Source organism: Hypomesus nipponensis, chromosome 6, assembly GCF_054491055.1.
Source record: "Hypomesus nipponensis isolate SF chromosome 6, ASM5449105v1, whole genome shotgun sequence".
Classification (NCBI taxonomy): Eukaryota; Metazoa; Chordata; class Actinopteri; order Osmeriformes; family Osmeridae; genus Hypomesus; species Hypomesus nipponensis.
Genome location: NC_140366.1, coordinates 18,447,346 through 18,468,918, shown reverse-complemented (window position 1 = coordinate 18,468,918; position 21,573 = coordinate 18,447,346). Strand labels below are relative to the sequence as shown.

At 48.5% G+C, this 21,573-nt stretch overlaps 1 protein-coding gene across 1 annotated transcript in view; it reads right to left on the bottom strand.

Moving 5' to 3' along the window:
• Positions 1–21,573, bottom strand: part of nt5dc1 (5'-nucleotidase domain containing 1) — a 38,007-nt gene that overhangs the window by 7,094 nt on the left and 9,340 nt on the right. Inside the window, exons 7-9 of the mRNA XM_084699261.1 lie at positions 10,496–10,670; positions 6,958–7,055; positions 2,217–2,338 (exon numbers count right to left, since the gene is read on the bottom strand). Of these exons, the coding sequence (XP_084555387.1) occupies positions 2,217–2,338; positions 6,958–7,055; positions 10,496–10,670 (395 nt within the window). The remainder of the gene's footprint in view (positions 1–2,216; positions 2,339–6,957; positions 7,056–10,495; positions 10,671–21,573) is intronic.

The following is a 21,573-nucleotide window of genomic DNA, read 5'->3' as shown; positions in this document are numbered from 1 at the left end:
CCTTAAATATCTAAGTTGACGACAGTAATGCCCCTGATATGCAGGTAATGAAACTGTCATGTTACGACGAAGATACAGCAAAGCCGTCTCAGTAGGTTGTGGATGGACTGACAAACTCACTATGGACCCTATTTTAACGATCTGAAACACAAGTATCAAAACGCAAAGTGCAAGTAACTTTGTGGATGGGACTCCAGCGCGGTTGCTATTTTGCCGGCGGGATAAATGACTTTGCGCCTGGCTCAATCTAAAATGGGTTGGTCTGAAGTAGCTACATTACTAATGGGTGTGGTTTGGGCGTAACGTGCAGCAAACCAATCAGAGCGTCATCTCACATTCCCTTTGAGAGCAGAGCTTGTTCCATGGCGGATTGCTATTATAACGGCGGATTTGCCAGGCGCACACCAGGAGTGGTTCACAGGAGGAGACCGACGTTCTAGTCAGGGCAGTAACAGATAGAGAAGTGACATTGTATGGGAAAGGCAGAGCAGTTTTCTCACTGCACTAAATGGCCCGCTCATGCTGCTCATTCAAATTCTTATTTGTATATATATTTTATTTTTTTAATTGTTATATTTTAAAATTATTTAGTTATTAGAATTAGTTTCACTATTGTACTTTTTTACTTAATTTAAAACCTGTATATGTATATTGTTTTCACCTTCTTGCCATAGTAAATTCTGTGTTTGCTTAACTACATGGTGAATAAACCAAATTGTGATCCTGATGGAGATGGGAGAAGAAACCCACCCAAATTAGCTTCAGTTAAACAGACTTGGGAGGAAATTGCCACAATTGTTACAAATCAAGTTCACATACTTAGAGATTTCTCATGAAAATGTTTTTATAATCATTGAAGAAATGTAACACGCCATAAATCAAAACAATGTAACGTAGCTTCCAGAAAGAAGACCCTGGCCTCGCCAGCAGTGCGCACGGACCAAGCTTGCGCCCTTAAAATAGGTTTTTCCTGGTCAGTGGCGGAATTATTTTTCTGAAACTGCAAAATAGCACCGGGGAACGTTGGCGCCGGAACACGCTTTCTTTTTCTGCTGAACCGCCCCTGGGAGCGCAAAGTCATTCCCTAATTTACAGACGTGCGTCTGTGGAGGGAAAAGTCCGCTTTGCGTCGAGTGCAAACGAGGAATGATACTTGCTTCGTTGACAAAGTCAATTGCGCTGGGTGCAAGATAGGGCCCTATGACTCATACAGGAAATGCAATATCATAAACGGATTTACTTGGCTGCCAGAATGTTTTTAAAGTGACAATGTTTTCTCTGCTGGACTACAGGGGTACATAACCAACTTTATCAGACTCAAACCCCAGTTAACTAAGAAGTGCGATGTTATCTACACGTCTGAGCCGTGTTCCTGCTGGTCTCTGGACCCGAGCAGAGAAAAGTCTGTAATGTGACTTGAATGCCTCCTATTCAGCCCACCTGTTGTAAGTCCTGTCAGGTGAAAGTGGAGAGCGGCCCAAAACGCAGGGCCTCAGGTCGCCCTGGAGGACTGCTTTTAAGCAGCGGCGCTAAGTGCAGGTTGTGCAGGTTGACACTGCATTCCGCGAGAGCTTTCTCCACGTGGCCGGGGGAACAGAGGGGGCATTGAGCCCCAGGCCGGGGAGAGCGGGCTGGGGGTGAGGAGCGCGGGGCGGGGGCCCGGAACGTGGATGAGGATGGGCGGCCCTGGGAGCACCAGGGGCCGGCCGTGTCTGAGAGAGAGGTAGAGAGAGAGAGGAGCCTGTCCTGGCTGGAACACAGCCCTCCTGCAGGCTGGTCACTGTCTCCAGCTCCCTCCTGGAACACAGCTCTCCTGCCTGCAGGCTGGTCACTGTCTCCAGCTCCTTTCAGCGACTTTGTGTTCAGCGCCCCCTGAGCAGGCATCCTGCTGGCACGCCAGCCTCTGTCCACACTCCTGCCAAGGTCTGCAGGTGTACAACGCCTTGCTCCTACCTCCCTCACATCAGTGTGAATCTCTCCCCGAGCTGGTTTATAGAGAAGCTCTGATCTGTCAGGATCTGAGGCCACCGTCACCCTGCCAGCCAGCCTAACAGATCCCTGTACTACACAGATTCCTGTCACTGACCCTTGCGAGTTTCCTCAACAGAACAGTCAGGCACATGTAAATGAGAATCGTCATTTCATTCTAACCACAATATAACAGTTCTCTTCCCCCCGTGTACAGTGTCACAGCTGGTGTGCGGGATCAGACCTACCGTGGGTTCCAGTTTCCCCGTCATGGTCTTCAGCAGCTCTTGGAGGTGGGGCCAGTTGCCCTGGGAGTACCAGCCAGGCTTGTCCAGGGAGGGCAGGCCCTCACTCTCCTCCACGTCGTTCACTGTCGCCGGGACAGACAAGCGGCCACACGGTCACCACAGTTCACCCACACAGCGCTAAATACCCCCACCCCTACCACACCTCTCCCCCTCCCCACCACACCTCTCCACCTCCCCCCCACCCCACCACACCTCTCCACCTCCCCCCCGCCCCACCACACCTCTCCACCTCCCCCCCACCCCACCACACCTCTCCACTTCCCCCCCACCCCACCACACCTCTCCACCTCCCCCCCACCCCACCACACCTCTCCACTTCCCCCCCACCCCACCACACTTCTCCACCTCACCCCCGCCCCACCACACCTCTCCACCTCCCCCCCGCCCCACCACACCTCTCCACCTCCCCCACACCCCACCACACCTCTCCACCTCCCCCACACCCCACCACACCTCTCTACCCCCACCACACCTCTCCACCTCCCCCCCACCCCACCACACCTCTCCACCTCCCCCCCGCCCCACCACACCTCTCCACCTCCCCCACACCCCACCACACCTCTCCACCTCCCCCCCACCCCACCTCACCTCTCCACCTCCCCCCCACCCCACCACACCTCTCCACCTCCCCCACACCCCACCACACCTCTCCACCTCCCCCCCACCCCACCACACCTCTCCACCTCCCCCCCCACCCCACCACACCTCTCCACCTCCCCCCCACCCCACCTCACCTCTCCACTTTCCCCCAACCCCACCACACCTCTCCACCTCCCCCCCACCCCACCACACCTCTCTACCCCCACCACACCTCTCCACCTCCCCCCCACCCCACCACACCTCTCCACCTCCCCCCCACCCCACCTCACCTCTCCACTTTCCCCCCACCCCACCACACCTCTCCACCTCCCCCACACCACCCCACACCTCTCCACACCTCCCCCCCACCCCACCACACCTCTCCACCTCCCCCCCCACCCCACCACACCTCTCCACCTCCCCCCCACCCCACCTCACCTCTCCACTTTCCCCCAACCCCACCACACCTCTCCACCTCCCCCCCACCCCACCACACCTCTCTACCCCCCCACACCTCTCCACCTCCCGTCCACACCTCTCTACCCCCCCACACCTCTCCACCTCCCGTCCACACCTCTCTACCCCCCCACACCTCTCCACCTCCCGTCCACACCTCTCTACCCCCCCACACCTCTCCACCTCCTGACCTGCATGCTGCTGGTAAAGATTACATCAGCCATGACATGAGCAAAACCAGGAGAAAACAAACCTGGTCAGGTTCAAGGAGGTGCTTCCCAGAGGCTCTGCCTGGACCCCCTCCTCTTCTAGCCCTCCTTCCCTCCCCCCCCCCCTCCCCTCCCAGCCCCCCTCTCCCTCCCAGCCCCCCTCTCCCTCCCAGCCCCCCTCTCCCCTCCTAGCCCCCCCCTCCCCTCCTAGCCCCCCCCCTCCCCTCCCAGCCCCCCTCTCCCATCCTAGCCCCCCCATCCCCTCCCAGCCCCCCCCTCCCCTCCCAGCCCCCCCCCTCCCCTCCCAGCCCCCCCCCTCTCCCTCCCAGCCCCCCTCTCCCTCCCAGCCCCCCTCTCCCCTCCCAGCCCCCCCATCCCCTCCCAGCCCCCCCCTCCCCTCCCAGCCCCCCCCCTCTCCCTCCCAGCCCCCCCCTCTCCCTCCCAGCCCCCCTCTCCCCTCCCAGCCCCCTTTCCACCCCTCCAAGTCCCCTCTCCCATCCCCTCAACTGCCAGCCCCCCTCTCCACAGTCAAAAAACTGTGATTAATTGACTGTATAACTGGAGAAGAAGAAGGCCACATGAAAGTGTGATCCAAATTTGAAATGCAATTAGAATGTTGAGGCTGGTGGAATCTCAATTGCACAACAGGCCAGATCATTACTCTCTCTCCAGACATGTCAGGGAGGGCCCAGTAAATTCCATAGCACACACAACAAATATGACCAATGCTTGGCTTCAAATACACAGCAGCTTGGCTAAATCGCGTTCATAGGCTACTGGAATTGCAGACTGGGAAATGGATTTGTAACTTACACAGTTGAACGGCGAGGCGAACTGCATAACTGTCATGCATAACTCTCACGTGTCATGTATGATCATAATAACAAGGGGCACAGCCCTTAGGAGAGGGAAATCAGAGTGCTTCTGTTCACGCGGTGCTCAGGACACCTGGTTGGTGGCTGCAGTAGGAGAAGCATCAGCCCCTCTCTACACCAGAGGAACAGGACAGCCCCTCTCTACACCAGTGGAACAGGACAGCCCCTCTCTACACCAGAGGAACAGGACAGCCCCTCTCTACACCAGAGGAACAGGACAGCCTCTCTCTACACCAGAGTAACAGGACAGCCCCTCTCTACACCAGAGGAACAGGACAGCCTCTCTCTACACCAGAGGAACAGGACAGCCCCTCTCTACACCAGAGGAACAGGACAGCCCCTCTCTACACCAGTGGAACAGGACAGCCTCTCTCTACACCAGTGGAACAGGACAGTGCCAGGGTCATGCTAAGGTGAAATAACCTACAAATATTGTGACAGAAGAAAGTAAAAAAGCACAGGCTGACACACACACACACACACACACACACACACACACAGTAACAGCTGTGAGGACATGGTACTTGTAGAGACAGGGGAACGAGAGCTATGTGGTTTCTGCTGCAGCTCACGGGACACAGAACAGATACACACTCCATTCATACAAACACCAGGGCATCTATTAGCATGTCAGATCTGGTGGTGTTTTCCCAGTAAACCAAGTGAGGTTGTATGCGCTGGGTAAATATTTATAGAGACCTGGCAAGGCCTGAACAAATGGCTCCGTAGGTCCTGTTTAATGAGAGGTACGTCCTGATGTATGGACCTGCACTCTGTTTTCAACTATTTAAAGAAACACTTTCAAACCCTTTTGTCATCGGTCACAAACACAATACGTGACGTAAAAGATGAAAAAAGTGATGTTGAAGTGAAGCGCTAAAGCCAGTGTGTGGTGTGTCTACAGCAGTGAGTTAACGTTTCTGAGGGCCTTTCTGCCAGCGTGGCTTGGCTCACAGAGGAATATTTGAGTGACTGGATCATTGTGCTTCACACATAATGCAACGCTCCTGTGTTATCCCTGGCTGCAGGAGAGAGAGAGAGAGAGAGAGAGAGAGAGAGAGAGAGAGAGAGAGAGATAAACAGACAGACAGAAGAAGAGGGTGAGAGAGATATATAGAAAGAGAGAGTGAGAGGCAGAGAAAGAGTGAGACAGAGAGAGAGACAGAGTAAGGGAGACAGAGAGAGCTAGAGAGAGAGACAGAGACAGGAGATAGAGACAGGGAGAGAGCTAGAGAGAGAGGGAGCTAGAGAGACACAGAGAGAGAGCTAGAGAGAGGGAGCTAGAGAGACACAGAGAGAGAGCTGGAGAGAGAGGGAGCTAGAGAGACACTGAGAGAGAGCTAGAGAGAGAGGGAGCTAGAGAGACACAGAGAGAGAGAGCTAGAGAGTCCAGCTGAGGCAGCATTCCTCAGCAGCAGCAGTTCAGCTCCCCTTACAAAGCTAACCCTTACAGAGCTAACCCTTACAAAGCTAACCCGTACAGAGCTAACCCTTACAGAGCTAACCCTTACAAAGCTAACCCTTACAGAGCTAACCCTTACAGAGCTAACCCTTACAGAGCTAACCTTAACCCTTACAGAGCTAACCCTTACAGAGCTACCCTAACCCTTACAGAGCTAAACCTTACAGAGCCAACCCTTACAGAGCTAATCCTTACAGAGCTCACCCTAACCCTTACAGAGCTAACCCTTACAGAGCTAACCCTAACCCTTACAGAGCTAACCCTAACCCTTACAGAGCTAACCCTTACAGAGCTAACCCTAACCCTTACAGAGCTAACCCTTACAGAGCTAACCCTAACCCTTACAGAGCTAACCCTTACAGAGCTAACCCTAACCCTTACAGAGCTAACCCTTACAGAGCTCACCCTAACCCTTACAGAGCTAACCCTTACAGAGCTAACCCTTACAGAGCTAACCCTAACCCTTACAGAGCTAACCCTTACAGAGCTAACCCTAACCCTTACAGAGCTAACCCTAACCCTTACAGAGCTAACCCTAACCCTTACAGAGCTAACCCTAACCCTTATAGAGCTAACCCTAACCCTTACAGAGCTAACCCTTACAGAGCTAACCCTAACCCTTAGAGAGCACACGTCAACATCCAGCCCTGGGATCACACACCAGCTGCGTGGGCAGATTGACGAGGATAAGTATTGGATCAGATACCCACTTTGGATCACAGAGAATCAAACGCTATCGGCCAATAAGAACCTGGACTGTATCTGCTGCCTGTGAAAGAAGGCAGTGCTCTCACCCCATGAGGTTCTGGCTGGGGTGAAGGTCTGGGTTATAGTGGTGGGAGTCAGGAGAGGGTCTGGAGTTTGAGAGGGAACTCTCTTTTACGATTTCTTAAAAGGATCTTCAGTAATCTCTAACCTGAGATTCCTAAGTAATCATTCCACTGGGGTGTTAAATATGCGGCTCTTCAGCTAATACTCTCTCTGGAGTAGTCAGAGGTCTGGTGTTCCACTCTGTGGAGAGGAGAGGAAAGCATGGGGAAGGACAACCCCATGCTGATGCTGGTGTGGGCAGTGGGACGGCACAGTGGGCAGGGACTCACCCAGGGTCCGGAAGGGTCTCTGCTGGGGCACCAAGGAAAAGAAGCCAGGCTTCAAGGCATTGGTGATGATGACGTCAAACAACTCCTCAAAGTCCTTCCTGCAAGCAGAGCAGGGACACTGTGCTCAGTACGGACGCAGAGCCAAGCCTGGCACACACGGACAAGGATTGTACATAACAAAACCATGGAAAAGAATAATTTCCATGGAACCGTTCTGTGCAGAGTTAATGGGAAATGTTTCCATGATGTGGTGCACGTAAACAAAGTGATGGATGAGAATAGTCGGGGAACCATTCAAACATGTGGAGAGGAATGTAAACACATCAGGACAAGCACAATTACAGAGATTTCTCCAGTAACACTGTATCTAGTGACGAACTGGGAAGCATTCTGAGAGTCACAGAGCAGCAGAGCTGGACTGGGCCTGGACCTGGTCTGGACCTGGTCTGGGCCTGGGCCTGGTCTGGACCTGGTCTGGGCCTGGACCTGGACTGGGCCTGGTCTGGGTCTGGACCTGGTCTGGACCTGGTCTGTACCTGGTCTGGACCTGGTCTGGGCCTGGTCTTGGCCTGGTTAAGGCTGACATGTCCTTGGGACCTCTGACTGCGGCCTTACATGGGTGTTAAGCCGAAACTAGCAAAACACAAATCAAGCATAGCACGGGGACTGGAAATGAGTAGAATAAAGGAGATAACAAACTAAGAAATTGTATGCTGTGGAATAAAATACTGGGGGAAAAAACGATAGTACGGTTAAACCCAAACAAAAAACAAACTAACAAAGTGGATCTAGTCCTACATGCTGTATTCATTTCCGTGCAACATATGGGCTACAGCGCTGTTTTGCTGCCCTGTGAGAAAGGCAAAGTAGGGAGGGCTAAAAATAACAATAAAAAGCAAACAGATGACTGCACACAGACTGTTTTGATCTCAATGTGCTGCACGCCTCGGCTAAAGAGGCACCTATTCCCACAGAGGGGTCTAGACTGAGGGTGTGTGGGTCTGGAAGAGCCCTGGGCTTGTTGTGTGACTTCTAACAGCTCTCAGGCCTTGGCCCGCTAGGGACCTGCCCGCTGCCTGGAGGCCTGAAAGGTTGGGGTACTCCCCGACTCTCTTGAGAGAAGCGTGGGGATAAGTAATCAGACTATTACTTGGAGAGCAAGGATCACAACGCAACACCTTGCATTGAGGGCAAAGTGCAAGCGTGTTCTGGAAATTGTGGGAATTCGCCCAAAGCTGGGTGAGCAAGAATCCGATGATCCTGCCTGAAAGATCAGGCTTTAGACTAAGCAAGTCAGTAAGTGTTAGCCGTCAGGTGAATCGCAACCAGACCAACCAGCTTGACAGTAAAGCATAATTATCCCTAAACCAGTGAGCACAGGAAAACATCTATATCTTTATTGTAATATTTATTGGTTGAAAAAATTCAGATTTGTTCTGATGCAAACTCCTCTGCCTAGATTTTTTTGGCCATGAATTTTTCGGCTTTAAATATTTAGCCTGGAATTTTTTTGATTCCATTTTTTTTTGCCTCGAATTTGAACAGCCTAAATTTGGTCTTCTTTAATTTCTAGGATCATTATTTTACCGTTCGAAGTTTTGGACCAACAATCGTAGTGGTGTTTACATTTCAGTTAAGTATTCAAAGCCTTTTAGAATTCAAAACATGATGTCACTGATCAGATTCTATAGTAGATGAGCAACCACTGCACCCTCCCTCCCTCCCTCCCTCCCTCCCTCCCTCCCTCCCTCCCTCCCTCCCTCCCTCCCTCCCTCCCTCCCTCCCTCCCTCCCTCCCTCCCTCCCTCCCTCCCCCCCCCTCCCCCTCCCTCCCACCCACCCTCCCTCCCTCCCACTCCCTCTCCCTCCCTCCCTCCCTCCCTCCCTCCCTCCCTCCCTCCCTCCCTCCCTCCCTCCCTCCCTCCCTCCCTCCCTCCCTCCCTCCCTCCCTCCCTCCCTCCCTCCCTCCCTCCCTCCCTCCCACTTCCTCCCTCCCTTACCTTCCCTCTCTCTCTCTCCCTCTATTTAGCACAAACAGACACACAGCCAAGATTCTGCTCCACGTGGCGACTGCCTGGGAGGTGACACATGTTGCGGTGTTAAAGGTCCCGGGTCTGGGTGCAGGGGTGAGTTCCACAGAAACCAAACCAGCATGGCGGAGCGGGGTGGAGAGGTGAAGGAACAACAGAATGGCCTGGCCGTGCTGCTTGACAGGAAATTAAGTGGGGGGGGGGGGGGGGGGCTGAGCCACGGTGATCCCTCGAGATGGGACTGGGATCCAGAACCAACAGTTCACTTTCAGCCCCCCCCACCCGCCCCCCCCCCCCCCCCCCCCCACCCCCACTCAGTTTCCAACAATGGTGATACCGAGGCTAGCGTCAATTGGATGTGTGTTGGCTGTGAAACCAGTGAAGGCAATTGGGGGAAGGGGAATTGGAGGGGGTTTGACCCCCCAAATTAAGACTTGGACCCCCCCAAAAGAGGTCAAAACAACAGGTCGGGGGGGTCGATACATTACATATCGTTCTTACCTATAAGCGTACCCCCCCCCCCGATTGTCATTGTATAATTCGCACTTTGGGTAGAGTGTTGGTGGGTGTGTGGATGTTTGGATCATGGGCAGGAAGGCCACAATAGAGCATTCAATTCAACACACTTCATTGCCCACCAGCCCAAGTGTGTAAGACGGTTTAGGCAAGAATAATAACCCTGAACCACACTGTGTACACTGCAGCAAGGAGCAGTGGTGCTACGGTGTCCAGTCCTCTGGGCCAGCCCACACAGCTGCTCAGAGACGAGCCTACGGAGAGCCTGTGGGGACAAACCAAACGCTGCACACATTCCACAGTGGGAGTCCCTCCCTTGCGCTCCGAACGTCGGCTGGGCTAGTGGCAAACTGCTAGTGGGTGCTGTCTGCACAGTGGGAAGATGAGGGTGTGTATGTGGTGTGTGTGTGTGTGTGGTGTGTGTGTGGTGTGTGTGTGAAAACGGAATGTGAGGGCGGTGTGGAGTGGGAGTTGGCAGAGAGAACAGTAGAATCTGTTTCCATCCTGGTGAGTCTGGTCTTGTCCTGAGCAGAACCCTACACACTGACAGATCATAAATGCAGCTGGTCTGGGCGGTGGGATTTATGGCATGCAGCGGTAAAAGCTGTCCTGCGGGGATAGTGTGTGGTCTGGTCTGGTCTGGCCTGGTCTGTTCTGGCCTGGTCTGTTCTTGGTTTGGTCTGGTCTGGTCTGGCCTGTTCTTGGTCTGGTCTGGCCTGGCTTGGTCTGGTCTGGTCTGGCCTGGTCTGTTCTTGGTCTGGTCTGGTCTGGCCTGGCTTGGTCTGATCTTGGTTTGGTCTGGTCTGGCCTGGCTTGGTCTGATCTTGGTTTGGTCTGGTCTGGCCTGGCTTGGTCTGATCTTGGTTTGGTCTGGTCTGGCCTGGCTTGGTCTGTTCTTGGTCTGGTCTGGTCTGGCCTGGCTTGGTCTGTTCTTGGTTTGGTCTGGTCTTGGCCTGGCTTGGTCTGGTGGTGGTCTTGGCCTGGTCTCCTTACCCCAGGACGTGATCACAGATGAGCCTGCAGTAGTCGCTGTGGGAGCTGGTGATGAGCAGGAGGACCTTGCCAGCATTCTTCATGCAGCGGAGCCAGGTCTTGACGGCGTCTGAGCAGGGCTGCAGGTACCGGCCTGGGTCCCGCTTCACGCTGGGGAAGTACGTCCCAGCATCCTCTGAGCACACACACACACACACCAAGACAGACAACATACACAGTTAATATATTCTGTCAACAGATTGGCTTGATCTTCCCTCACAGATGGATGCTTTAACATCTCAGAAACCACATTTCCAATATAATCAAATAATCAAAATGCCGTGACGTGAGCCCGTGTGTCTTTCATGTGATAAGAAGGCTACATGGAGGAATTCTGCTGTGTCACATCCGGATCAACAGGGTCAAAAGACAGACAGTGAACTCCCTTTCCTGCCCTCCCAGGACTGTTTGAAGTTTAGAGGCTTCCAAGCCAGCCAATGGTTTTCATTAAAACACCAGACCGTGCTAACAAGCAGCAGGCAGCACAGTCTTCAACCTTGACACACACATTGACTGGACTCACATATGGTGTGCGTGTGTGCGCACGCGCGTGTGTGAGTATTTGTGCATGCGAGTGTGTGTGTGTGTGAGTATTTGTGCGTGTGAGTGTGTGCGTGGCTATGCTCTGAACTAGGTGTAGAGCACATACGGACAGCCACTCGTTCAGTCTAAAAGCTCTGGCAGACGACCCAGTGGTGGATGAGGGGGGATCTCAGGGTCATGTTCCTCCCCACAGAGGCATGGCGGATGGGCAGCCTCTGCTTCAAAGAGCCCTGGCTGCTCGCTGGCACCACCTGCCTGCCTGGCTGTCTCTCTGCGCTTCAGCAGACAGTCAGACACTGCAGAGCTGAATCTAGCCCACTCCGATCTGCGTTTAAGAAGCAGACACAGTCAAAACATCTGTGTTGACCTGGAGAGCTGCACCCAGCGGAACCATGAATAACAACAGGTATGTTTATTACAATGGGAGGGAGCCTTCGCAAACAGCACCGCTACACAGCTACCAATTAGCACATGGTTATTTATGAAAAAGAGGAAACAATAAAAATAAAACCTTGTCTGGGTGTTTTCATCATAGTGTTTTGTTACATTGGAACAGCATACTTGAGTAGTGAAAGCCATTCGATTTCAAAAAGTCTAGACTTCAGGAAACACCCCTCACCCCTCTACGATCAGACAGTATTGGATTGACTATCTGTCATATCGATGAGTGGTAGGGGCCATATTTTAATTAAACACTGACATGCTTACAACCTTATTAAAACAGGAAGTGGACCTCTATTTGCCCTGCAGCTGAAGAATGTTCCCAGTAAGTGAGAAGTGATGTTGAGTTTTTTCACGAGCAGGAGAAAAGGCGGCTTAAGAAAACATCCCGGGTGCAGATGAGTGGAGAAGTCATCGGGCCAGGTGTTTACCCTGGCACCGAGCAGGACGACTTCTCATGGAGCATCGCTGCGTGTGTGTGTGAGACAGAGAGACGGTGTGTGTGTGTGTGTGTGTGAGAGACAGCATGAGAGAGTGTATGTGTAAGAGAATGTGTGAGAGACAGACAAGAGTGGGTTGTGCGTGAGAGTGTGTGTATGTGAATGAGTGTGTGTGTGAGTGTGAGAGATGGTGTGTGTGTGAGTGTGTATGAGAGATGGTGTGTGTGTGTGTGAGTGCCCGCACCAGAGAGAGAGAGAGAGAGAGAGAGCTGGACTACAGCAGAACAGACCCCACCCTCCCACTCATCTTGTACCCTTCTCCACCTGTGATAGAAGGCTAACCTCACCAGAGGTCACAGGGTGCCAACCATCACATGGGTGACGCAACAATCACAATTTAGCTTCATTAGAGACCAAAAGTGTAAAGTCGATCTTTAATGGGTGAATTGATGCCTGCTAGACTATCACAATAGCCGAAGGTCTTCTAGATTTGTTGTCGTTTTTTTTAATAAAATGAATGGTCCCACATTTCAGTACGCTCTTTGCTAGTTTCATCTTGCCTGTAAGATGGTGCAAACGCTACGAAAGACTTGAACTTGCTGCCATCTTGTGGTTCAAATACAGAGTTGCTTTTATAGGTGAACAAATACTTGGCTGATGTACGGAAAGAACACTGCAGATAAAAGAGCAATTCCTCACTCTCACCACAAGAGGGTGACAAAGCACAAAGAAAACAATCACGTTCCTCCTGCATGATTCTGTACTTATCTTTCGATATTACCACCAAGAAATCATACACTAAAGTGTAAATCAACAGAACTTCAAACATGGTAGAACAAAACATAATGAAACTTCACTATTGACAGTAAAGGGTTAAAGGAGGCCTGGGATCATAACTTCACCAGTTTCCTCTGAAGTTGTCCCCTCCACTTTAACTCGACCAGTAGGTCAGCCAGCTGGCTCTGGGTGGACCCTGAGACAGCCCAGACCTTGCTCTCTCACAGCTCCTGAGCTCGTACACTGACGGACACTCAGATCTGCACTGGTACTGTAGACACCTACACATTACACCTACAGGAGCTTTAATGACATCCCGTTCTAAATCCATGGCCATTTATATGGAGCTGGTCCAGCCTTGGTACAGAGAGAGGATAGATTATGAGTAAATGACCACTATAATGACCACTATAGTCTGTGAGTGAGTGAGTGAATGTATGTGCAAGTAGACAATATGTTGGGTGTAAATATGGAAGTGTAACCCATGTCCCAGGTGTAACCCAAAAGGGAGTCAGATGGCTGAGCGGTGAGGGAGTCGGGCTAGTAATCCGAAGGTTGCCGGATCAATTCCCTGCCGTTCCAAATGACGTTGTGTCCTTGCCCCATTCCACCCTACTTGCCTCGGGGGGGAATGTCCCTGTATTTACTGTAAGTCGCTCTGGATAAGAGCTTCTGCTAAATGTAATGTCGTGAGCGGGCTGTGGCGGCAGGGCCTGCTTGGGACAATGCCCAGCATCTGGGAGCTTCAGAACCAGCAGGGTAGCTCTCGCACATCAAAGCACTCTTTACAGGATGCACAAACAGTTGCAGTGCAGATTGGGGCAGAGTGCTGGACCGTTTCACAAACAGACACGCCACAAATGAGGGTAAAATGAGCTAAATGCACGTAGCTCATTTTTCTTATCATTTTTTTTCCTTCAGAGGGGAAGGCGTAGGCTATCAAAACGCAAATAAACATTATGGATTCATGCTGTCCGCTTGACAACAGTTGACGACAGCAACATTACCTTGTGTATGTAAGTGGCATGAAGTGAATCGCAGGCTGTAATCTACTGAGGGAAAAGTTCCGACCATCCAGACCAACTTTGCATTGTATGCTTTTTCTGAAGAAAATGTACTGCAGTGAGATCCACAGAGCAGACTTGCCGTTTATAAAAGACTGATTGCTATATAGTGCCCTTCTCTATCCTTTTGGTCAGTGTCAAACAGGGACAGACTTAATTTGTGACCCATCGTCGCAGTAATGTTAAGCCTTGATAAAACCCAAGGCACCATCGTTTCAGCTGGTTTGTTTAATGGAGCAAGTGGGTACAGACATCTCTCCTAAAAGGTTAAACACATAGGCCTGCATTCTATTTGTGCCTGCCTAATTGAAGACTCGTCACCATGCAGTATCCGTCAGTGTCTGGGTTTAAAGAAGAACATACAAGGGGTTAAGATGTAAAAAGACGTAAAGACAGCTCAACTGGAGACATTGTAGACTGGAGACTTTCCAGAATACGTGATTCTAAACAGCAGCAGAGTATCACAAGGTGACATGGCGTCTGTGGCCATGACAACACATCAGTGGTTGACAACAGACTCCATTTTGATTCTATTTTGCTGATACCATTCAAAAACAGGAATAACAAAACATCTGCCTGAAAGAACAGTGGCAGTTGGGATGGAAAGGATGGTGGTTTGGGAACAAGGATGAGCAGTGTGGTCTGTGAGACAGCACTCGAGGTGCCTTGTCACTTTCCCCTAAAGGCCAACATGTGGACATTGCAATCTGTTATTATATAAAACCTGAGCTATATCTAGCCAGGACATCTTTGGTAAAGACTTGGGCGGACCTATATTTGAGGATGTTATGTGAAGTTCATCCTATAATGAAACAGTTTTAGGGTGAAAATGCACTGTGTCTTTCAATGGCAAAATATTTTTTAAAGATAATGCTCAAAATGATCTGAATCCAAAGCCAAAAATTATCTTTCATGACTGCAACTAGATTCTAGACTACCTATGAATTCTTCTCACAACCTTTAATATTCACACGTTGTTTGAAATCTGCCGAGGGTTAGTCTTAGCCCCTTTACACCACACTGTTGACTCAATATTCCTGTTATAAATCATTTCAGGCACCAAATACGATAGCAATCCAATGTCTGTTTACTAAAGTTTCTGCTCCTACCAGCTGGAACCTCGTAGGCTGGAAACGGCTGATGGAAGAACAATGCAATAAATAATGAAGCTACGTTTGTAAAGCCTAAAGTAAAGGACGTTGAGCCAGGTCCATCTTAACCACAGCAACTAACAGTGTGGCACTGATAGTGATAAATGTTTCTCCAGCCTAAAAGTACAATCAGCGCAAACTGGACCTCCTCCACATCTCTGGTGAGCTGCGTTTAGCTGAATCCTAGGCAGGCAGCTGCTTACATCTACTGAATCTAAAGGAACAGCAGAGACTGTCATCTGGATTTCCCAATGTGACAGACTGTTGATGTCTTGCAACATTTAACTACGGGTTAATTAAAAGTGATTTTAATTTGTTTTCACCAACCTGTAGTTCGCCATGGCAACCAGCTCATACTGTAGCTAAGTTTGGTGAACCTAGTTCACACTCCTCCCCTGTAACAGTATGGGAGCCATAACAAAAAAACATTATAAGAAATGAGACAGACCACAGTTGGAAACACAGAACTATGTAGTAAGAATATGAGAAGATCAAATGTAACTCTGATAAACAAAAGTCTGCTTTCACCCAACATTAATAAACAACAGCAAGTGATTTACATCCCATTTCTGGATTCCGAGCAGTGAGCTGTTCAAAGTTCTAATTAACATTTTATGGTTGTAAAAACATGGCATGACATAGCAGTCAAAGAGAAATTTGGTGCTCATTTTGACAACTGAACCCAGCTGCAATTCCATAACCTAACAGTGTTCTATGTATCAACTTTAAGCAATTGTGACATTTTAGACAGATGCTGGTCGCGAGGCTGAAATCCAACTTTGTAGTCTCCCACCCCTGTCGCGGCCTCTTAATGGTTGCATGTTGGTAAAATACTGTACTGAGACCCAACACAAACACGCTAAATTACTGTTTCTGATCAGACACACGTGCACAGCCCTCCCTAGAAATCGTCTACCAAGTAACCTGGCAGACTTACTAAAAGGGCCACCAACTGCTAGTATTTAATGGCCTTCTCTGTTCTATTTGGTATTGTAAGCCATAAACTTTGACTGTTATTGTTGCATGCAAAACAGAGGCTTGGCTTATCTTTGAGTTAGCATGGCACAGATCAAAGAGCAGGACGCGGAATGTCAGACATAACAGTGTATGTTCCCACCCTTCAAAGGCCGATGCAGCGTCACGACGCGTTTCCACGGCAGCGCCCGGCTCGACTTAAACCCCTTACCCATGAGCTTCCTGCACACAGCAGCACAGCAGCTGCGTCCTTACAGAGGACCCTCTCACTGCAACCTACACAGCAGATAAGCCTTTAAAAGAAATAGAGAGCGACAGGCTCCGAAATCTGTCATCGTGAGTGAACATGGATTCAAAGCAGCTGGGACTGAGAGGCTAGTGCAGTCTTGTAGTTGCGTCACTATCAGCTCAGCCAATGTCCTTCTCCTAGCTCGTTCCTGTTTATTTGACCGTCTCATTACGCGGCGGTTGAGGCCCGCGCTGCTAATGTAAACCTAGACACACCTAAATAACCCTGGAGCACAACTTTCCAATGAAGAAATCCTTAAGGACCTGACCGTGTGCAGCGCGGGTTACGATGACATCATGGTACAAGTTTAACATGTCGCCGTGCAAGCCGTGAAAACATGGAGACAGTTGCTATGACAACACGCGGCGGAGCATGTCCATGCTCTCTTTGAGCAGGTTGCAGATTAAAAGCTTATGAGTCTTTATAAAGTGAACTAAAACCGACCATCAAAGACCATCATTATGCAAATTCATGGTTTTACAGGCATGCACTGTAGCGTGTGCAACAACAACCAAACAACAACATCCAATGGCGTCCGAAAGGATGGGCTCCTGAGATATGGATGACCACCAAGCATTTCAAAAATGTTCTTGAGGACAACATGGTGACACTGGGGTCTGGAAGCGAAGCTTATTGCTTGAGATGAGAAAGTTCAGAAGAAACACAGTTGGCTCATTGACGACTTTTTTACAAAGATGTTGTTTTTGTCGATCCCAGAAATACACACATACTGTTATGTGTGGATATACATACACACGGTTATAACAACATCTGATCATGAAAAATATAAAAGAAAAAGGCAAACTTTGCAAAAGATATAGTGGCCACGTTTAAGCGTATGAATGGTCAAAGTTGTGGCAAGTTTGGTGAGCACATACTGGTATTTTTGCATCTTAATACCATGTTTGAAATACATTTGCTGGCATGAAATAGCCCAGAATGGGATTAGCAGTACTGCCAACAAACCTGTTTACTGTCACAATTAAACATCACATTTCTTCAGCCGGTTCCTCCCAATCACTCTTTAAAATGGAGGCAGCATTACCTGCTACTTACAAGCAGCACTCCAAATGTGTCTTAAATCTTAAACGTGACAATAAAAGAAAAGTTATTCCTATGGAGACCATTCTAGACGGGCCAGTTTGTGTCGTTTCAACGCAACACGATGGACACTTTGAAAACTTTCTAAAGTCTTTACAGTGATTACTTTAGGGGAAGGCTGGTTAACTAAGCCTAGCCACTGGTCATTACAGTACAGTTATAGAGCGCTAGCAGTAACAGAGAGCTGAGTCATATCTCTCTGTCTCCTGTGGCCTCACCCACGATAGGTTTATTCCTGGAGCAATAAGCTCAATCTTTCTGAAGTAGGGGAGAGTGACTTCATGATCTCCACCTCAGCTGAGTAACCAAATCTTGCTACCTACTAAACAGCTTGACATTGAGGTGTCTGTCTGTTTCTCTGCCGCGTCACCATTAAGATACGTACAAGAGTCGATCATCACAGATGCTTCTCAAAGATACTACAAAGTCCCAGGTGGGACCTTTGTCTATTTTGAGTTTTCTTTCTTTCTTGGTGTCCCAAAAGTGAAGGACGTTGAGAGCAACATTTTGATTTCATGCATCACCTGTTTACCTTTTTTGTTTTAAGCGGAGGCTGTGTCAACATCCATCTTTTACTGTCCCCACAGTTGTGCAGAAATAGCAGTTGGACACAAGAAGCACCCATTTTGGGGAACAGAGGGAACCTCAACACTATCTTTAAATGTAATGTTCCCCACGCTTCAACTCTTTTCCAAACCTGTCCTCTCATGCCAGATTCTATATCTTGTCCCTGGATGCTTTAGTCTGTCCATTCTTAAAACACTTACAGTTGACAACACAAGTCACCTTCACATGGGAGTTACTCAAACTGCAAGAAATAATGTATTTATGCTATCATCTGCCAAATCATAAAGAACTGAAGGAAAAATACTTTGCATAGTACCACTTCCTTGTAGCAATAGGACTAACACGAAAAATGAGAAAGATATCTCGATCATTTAGGGCCATCCAAAATAAGTATGGGAATAGTTATGAAGGCCCATTTAAGCCACTCTAATGACAATAATTGCACTTCAATCTGAACTAAAGTATGTGCACTATTCCTACCTAGCTACGTTTTAAGCCATAGTAAACACTATCCATGAGAAAAGTTCTGCTCGTGACCTGGCCCCCATTCATTTTGCTGTGAGAAACGTTTGCCAACTTTTTACCAGACCTCCTTCCAAACGTATTTGAGTGGCTCAAGGATTCTTCTCAGCCAACACTTAAAATAGAGAAGAAACCAAGAAAAACATAAACACACTTGACCTGACTGAGACCAGAAGGGGAAATCCACCCGTAGCACCGCATGGTTAGGACATGCTGGAGGCTAGCAGGGATGCAAAGCATTGGTTTCAAAGCGATCTAAAGGGTGGCTCATTGCGTGTACCACGTAGGCTAAGGTCTTACCACATCGGCTTGGGTTCTAATCATGCATCTCTTGCAGCCTGTCATCCCCTCTCTGTCCTTATATTTCCTGTCTCTCCCTACCATCACTATGAGGAAGAAATGCCCCAAAAATACTTCTTAAGAAAAAAAAGCTACATCAATAAAATAGGACTGTAGACATCCGGACACAAGTTGAATGCCACAGCCATAAACAAAAATGAGAATATGGATCAAAACTAGGTTAGGAGGCAAGCAACCCAAACTGGACCAACTGTTTCAGTGTATGAAAGGTTATTCAAGCAGTCAGCAATAGTAATCCTTTTTACAAATACCTTTGTTTTGTACCGTTCAGAAGAACAGTGGAATGGGTATATAAACATACTGAGATCCTGTGTGTTCTTTACCATTAAACAACATCCAAACTGAGATTTTCAAAGCTGCTTGCATCAACTTTCTTTTTGGTCAACCATAATTATTTAGAGTAGAGAGTAATTCGGTAAACATAGGAGCTTCTTCCAGAGAAAAAGAAAAGTAAAAAGGATCCTGGCTGCCCAGCATAGTGGTTTTGGCTTCCCACACCTTTCTCACCACGAACTTCAACACAAACACCAACTAAGGAGGGAGTGAGAGAAGCGCTAGGACCTGCAGCTGTCCCTCACAGAGAGCGTTTAGCCTTTAGACATTCTGGACCTGGACTGGAGCAATCTGACATGAATTGCGTAAAGAGAAGTGTAACCATAAAAGCAGCGGTACAGATTTTAATATGACCATTAATCAAAGGTTTACTATGACCCTGACATGGGAACACATGGTAGGCTGGCTTCCACATGACAACAGGAACCTAAACCCAACAGGATACCAGGTTTCCTCAGATACCACTTTTATGACATGTTACTTCTTGTAAAACGACAGAAATAATCCTATAAAAAACTGATAAGCTTTAGCTATGCATTAACCTAATGCAAAGCACTGCTAAAATGGGATAAGTGTATACATTCACAAGTCGAATTTCAAAGCACTCTACTTTTTATTTGAGACTGTATGGATCACTTAAATAGTATTGCGAATAACCTAGACCCATGTCAGAATGTCAAAATGCAAACACACAAGAATTTACATTTTGGGACAGGTCAAGTTCAGTTTGGGACGGTTCATTTTGCACCTCGGGACGGTACTGGGACAGTGAGGAAAAAAGTGAGTTACGAGCCCTGACTACAGCTGTGCAAAACGACATAGTATAAAAAAATCAAGCGATAGTGTTACAATGCAATGATTGAGAAAACACTGAGGGATTTGCTTGAGAATCCACACAAGCCCTTTATTCAGAATAAGTGACTACGGTGGGTGTGAGAGGCACAGTCAAATGGAAAAGTACCAGTAATTAAGGCTCTACTTCTGTGTTGCGTCCTGCCTAGATTGAGATAATTGACTTCAAACAATCCTTAGCATTACCTGGCCCCAAAGAGAACCTAAAATTAGTGTCAAATCTGATTTTGGAAAAGCAACCTGGATTGCAACAGCCTAAGTGAGGGGGGGGGGGGGGGGGGTCTGTCTGGCCTCTGTTTCCCCTTGCCGTTTACCAGCTTTTCAGTAATTTCAAGATTTGCAGTTGTCTTTTTAGCCCAGAATATTGAAACAAAGCGAAAGATACAGTCCTGGCTTTGAAGTTCTTATTTTGAAACACGGTAAGCCTCAGGTTGGTCATGATTCTGACCATGGTTTCAAGACGTTTGTCTTTGGGTCCCTATAATTGCACCCAAACTCCAGCCTGGAGGTCTACCATCAATGCTTCCATTCATAAAGCTGGAAGTGCCTCTTAGTGGCAGATTTGGTTTATTAAAACGTTAAATCTGTATCCCAGTTACTTCCCAGCCGAAACAAGCTATCTTTAGCGCTTGCCATTTTCAACTCTTCTCACTGGCTTTAGTCACATCATCAACCTGCAATTATTTACTCCTTCCTCTCGGGCAGTGTGGCATCCTCAAATCACTAAACGGAGACTAAAGATTCTAAACACAGACAAATGTCTCTCGCCCAGACTGCCACTGAGACCCTGTGGAACAGAGGTAAACAATCAGCTCTAAGATTTTCAAAGGACTGTCTGTAAGGAGAGCCTGAAAGGAAATCTACAGTTTTCGACATCACCATACCCACAGTCACAGTGCTTCTTTGTTAGGACTGATCCCAGGAACAGTAGTTCGGATTTAATCCAATGCAATTTACAAGTATGTTCTTATGTGCTGTATAATTTGTTTTATATCATTGTCTGAACATTGTAATATGGAGCATATAGAAGGCCTCTTTGTGATTGGTGCTACAAGTCACCAGTCTACAAGTTGCTCCTGATAATGAGTAGGCTATGATAAAGTGCTTTGAGATTTCAAAGACGCTTTGAAAAACTGTTTACATATTAGACAAAACCATAATGTCACCATAACACGAGTTCAATGAAATAGAAAAAGACTATCAATTAGGTTCAAAACATGTCTCCGCGATGACACAGTGATGGTGTCCTGTGCAGAGGTAATGGGGTAACCAGATGCCTCTTTTCCCCTAGTTGGTGACAACCCCAGTCATTCCCATAGTAATTAAAACCAATTAGAGTGATTTAGTCATGTCTGGAAAGAGGCAGCAATGTCAATTTCAAGAGCATTACTGTATGTACAAAACAACAGTTACGTCAGAGCCACTTTGGGACCCTGCTATGATTCTAAGCAACAAGAGGGGCACCATGTTGTGGCTGGGGAATGATGAGTTAAACAGAGTTTCCACCAACCCACGAAGGACTACAGCTAGTATGAATCAACTATTAAAGGTACAGTCCACCATTCTAGATGAACGGAAAACATTCAGATGCATCAGGATTGTCTTTACGCTTGACGGTGTACAT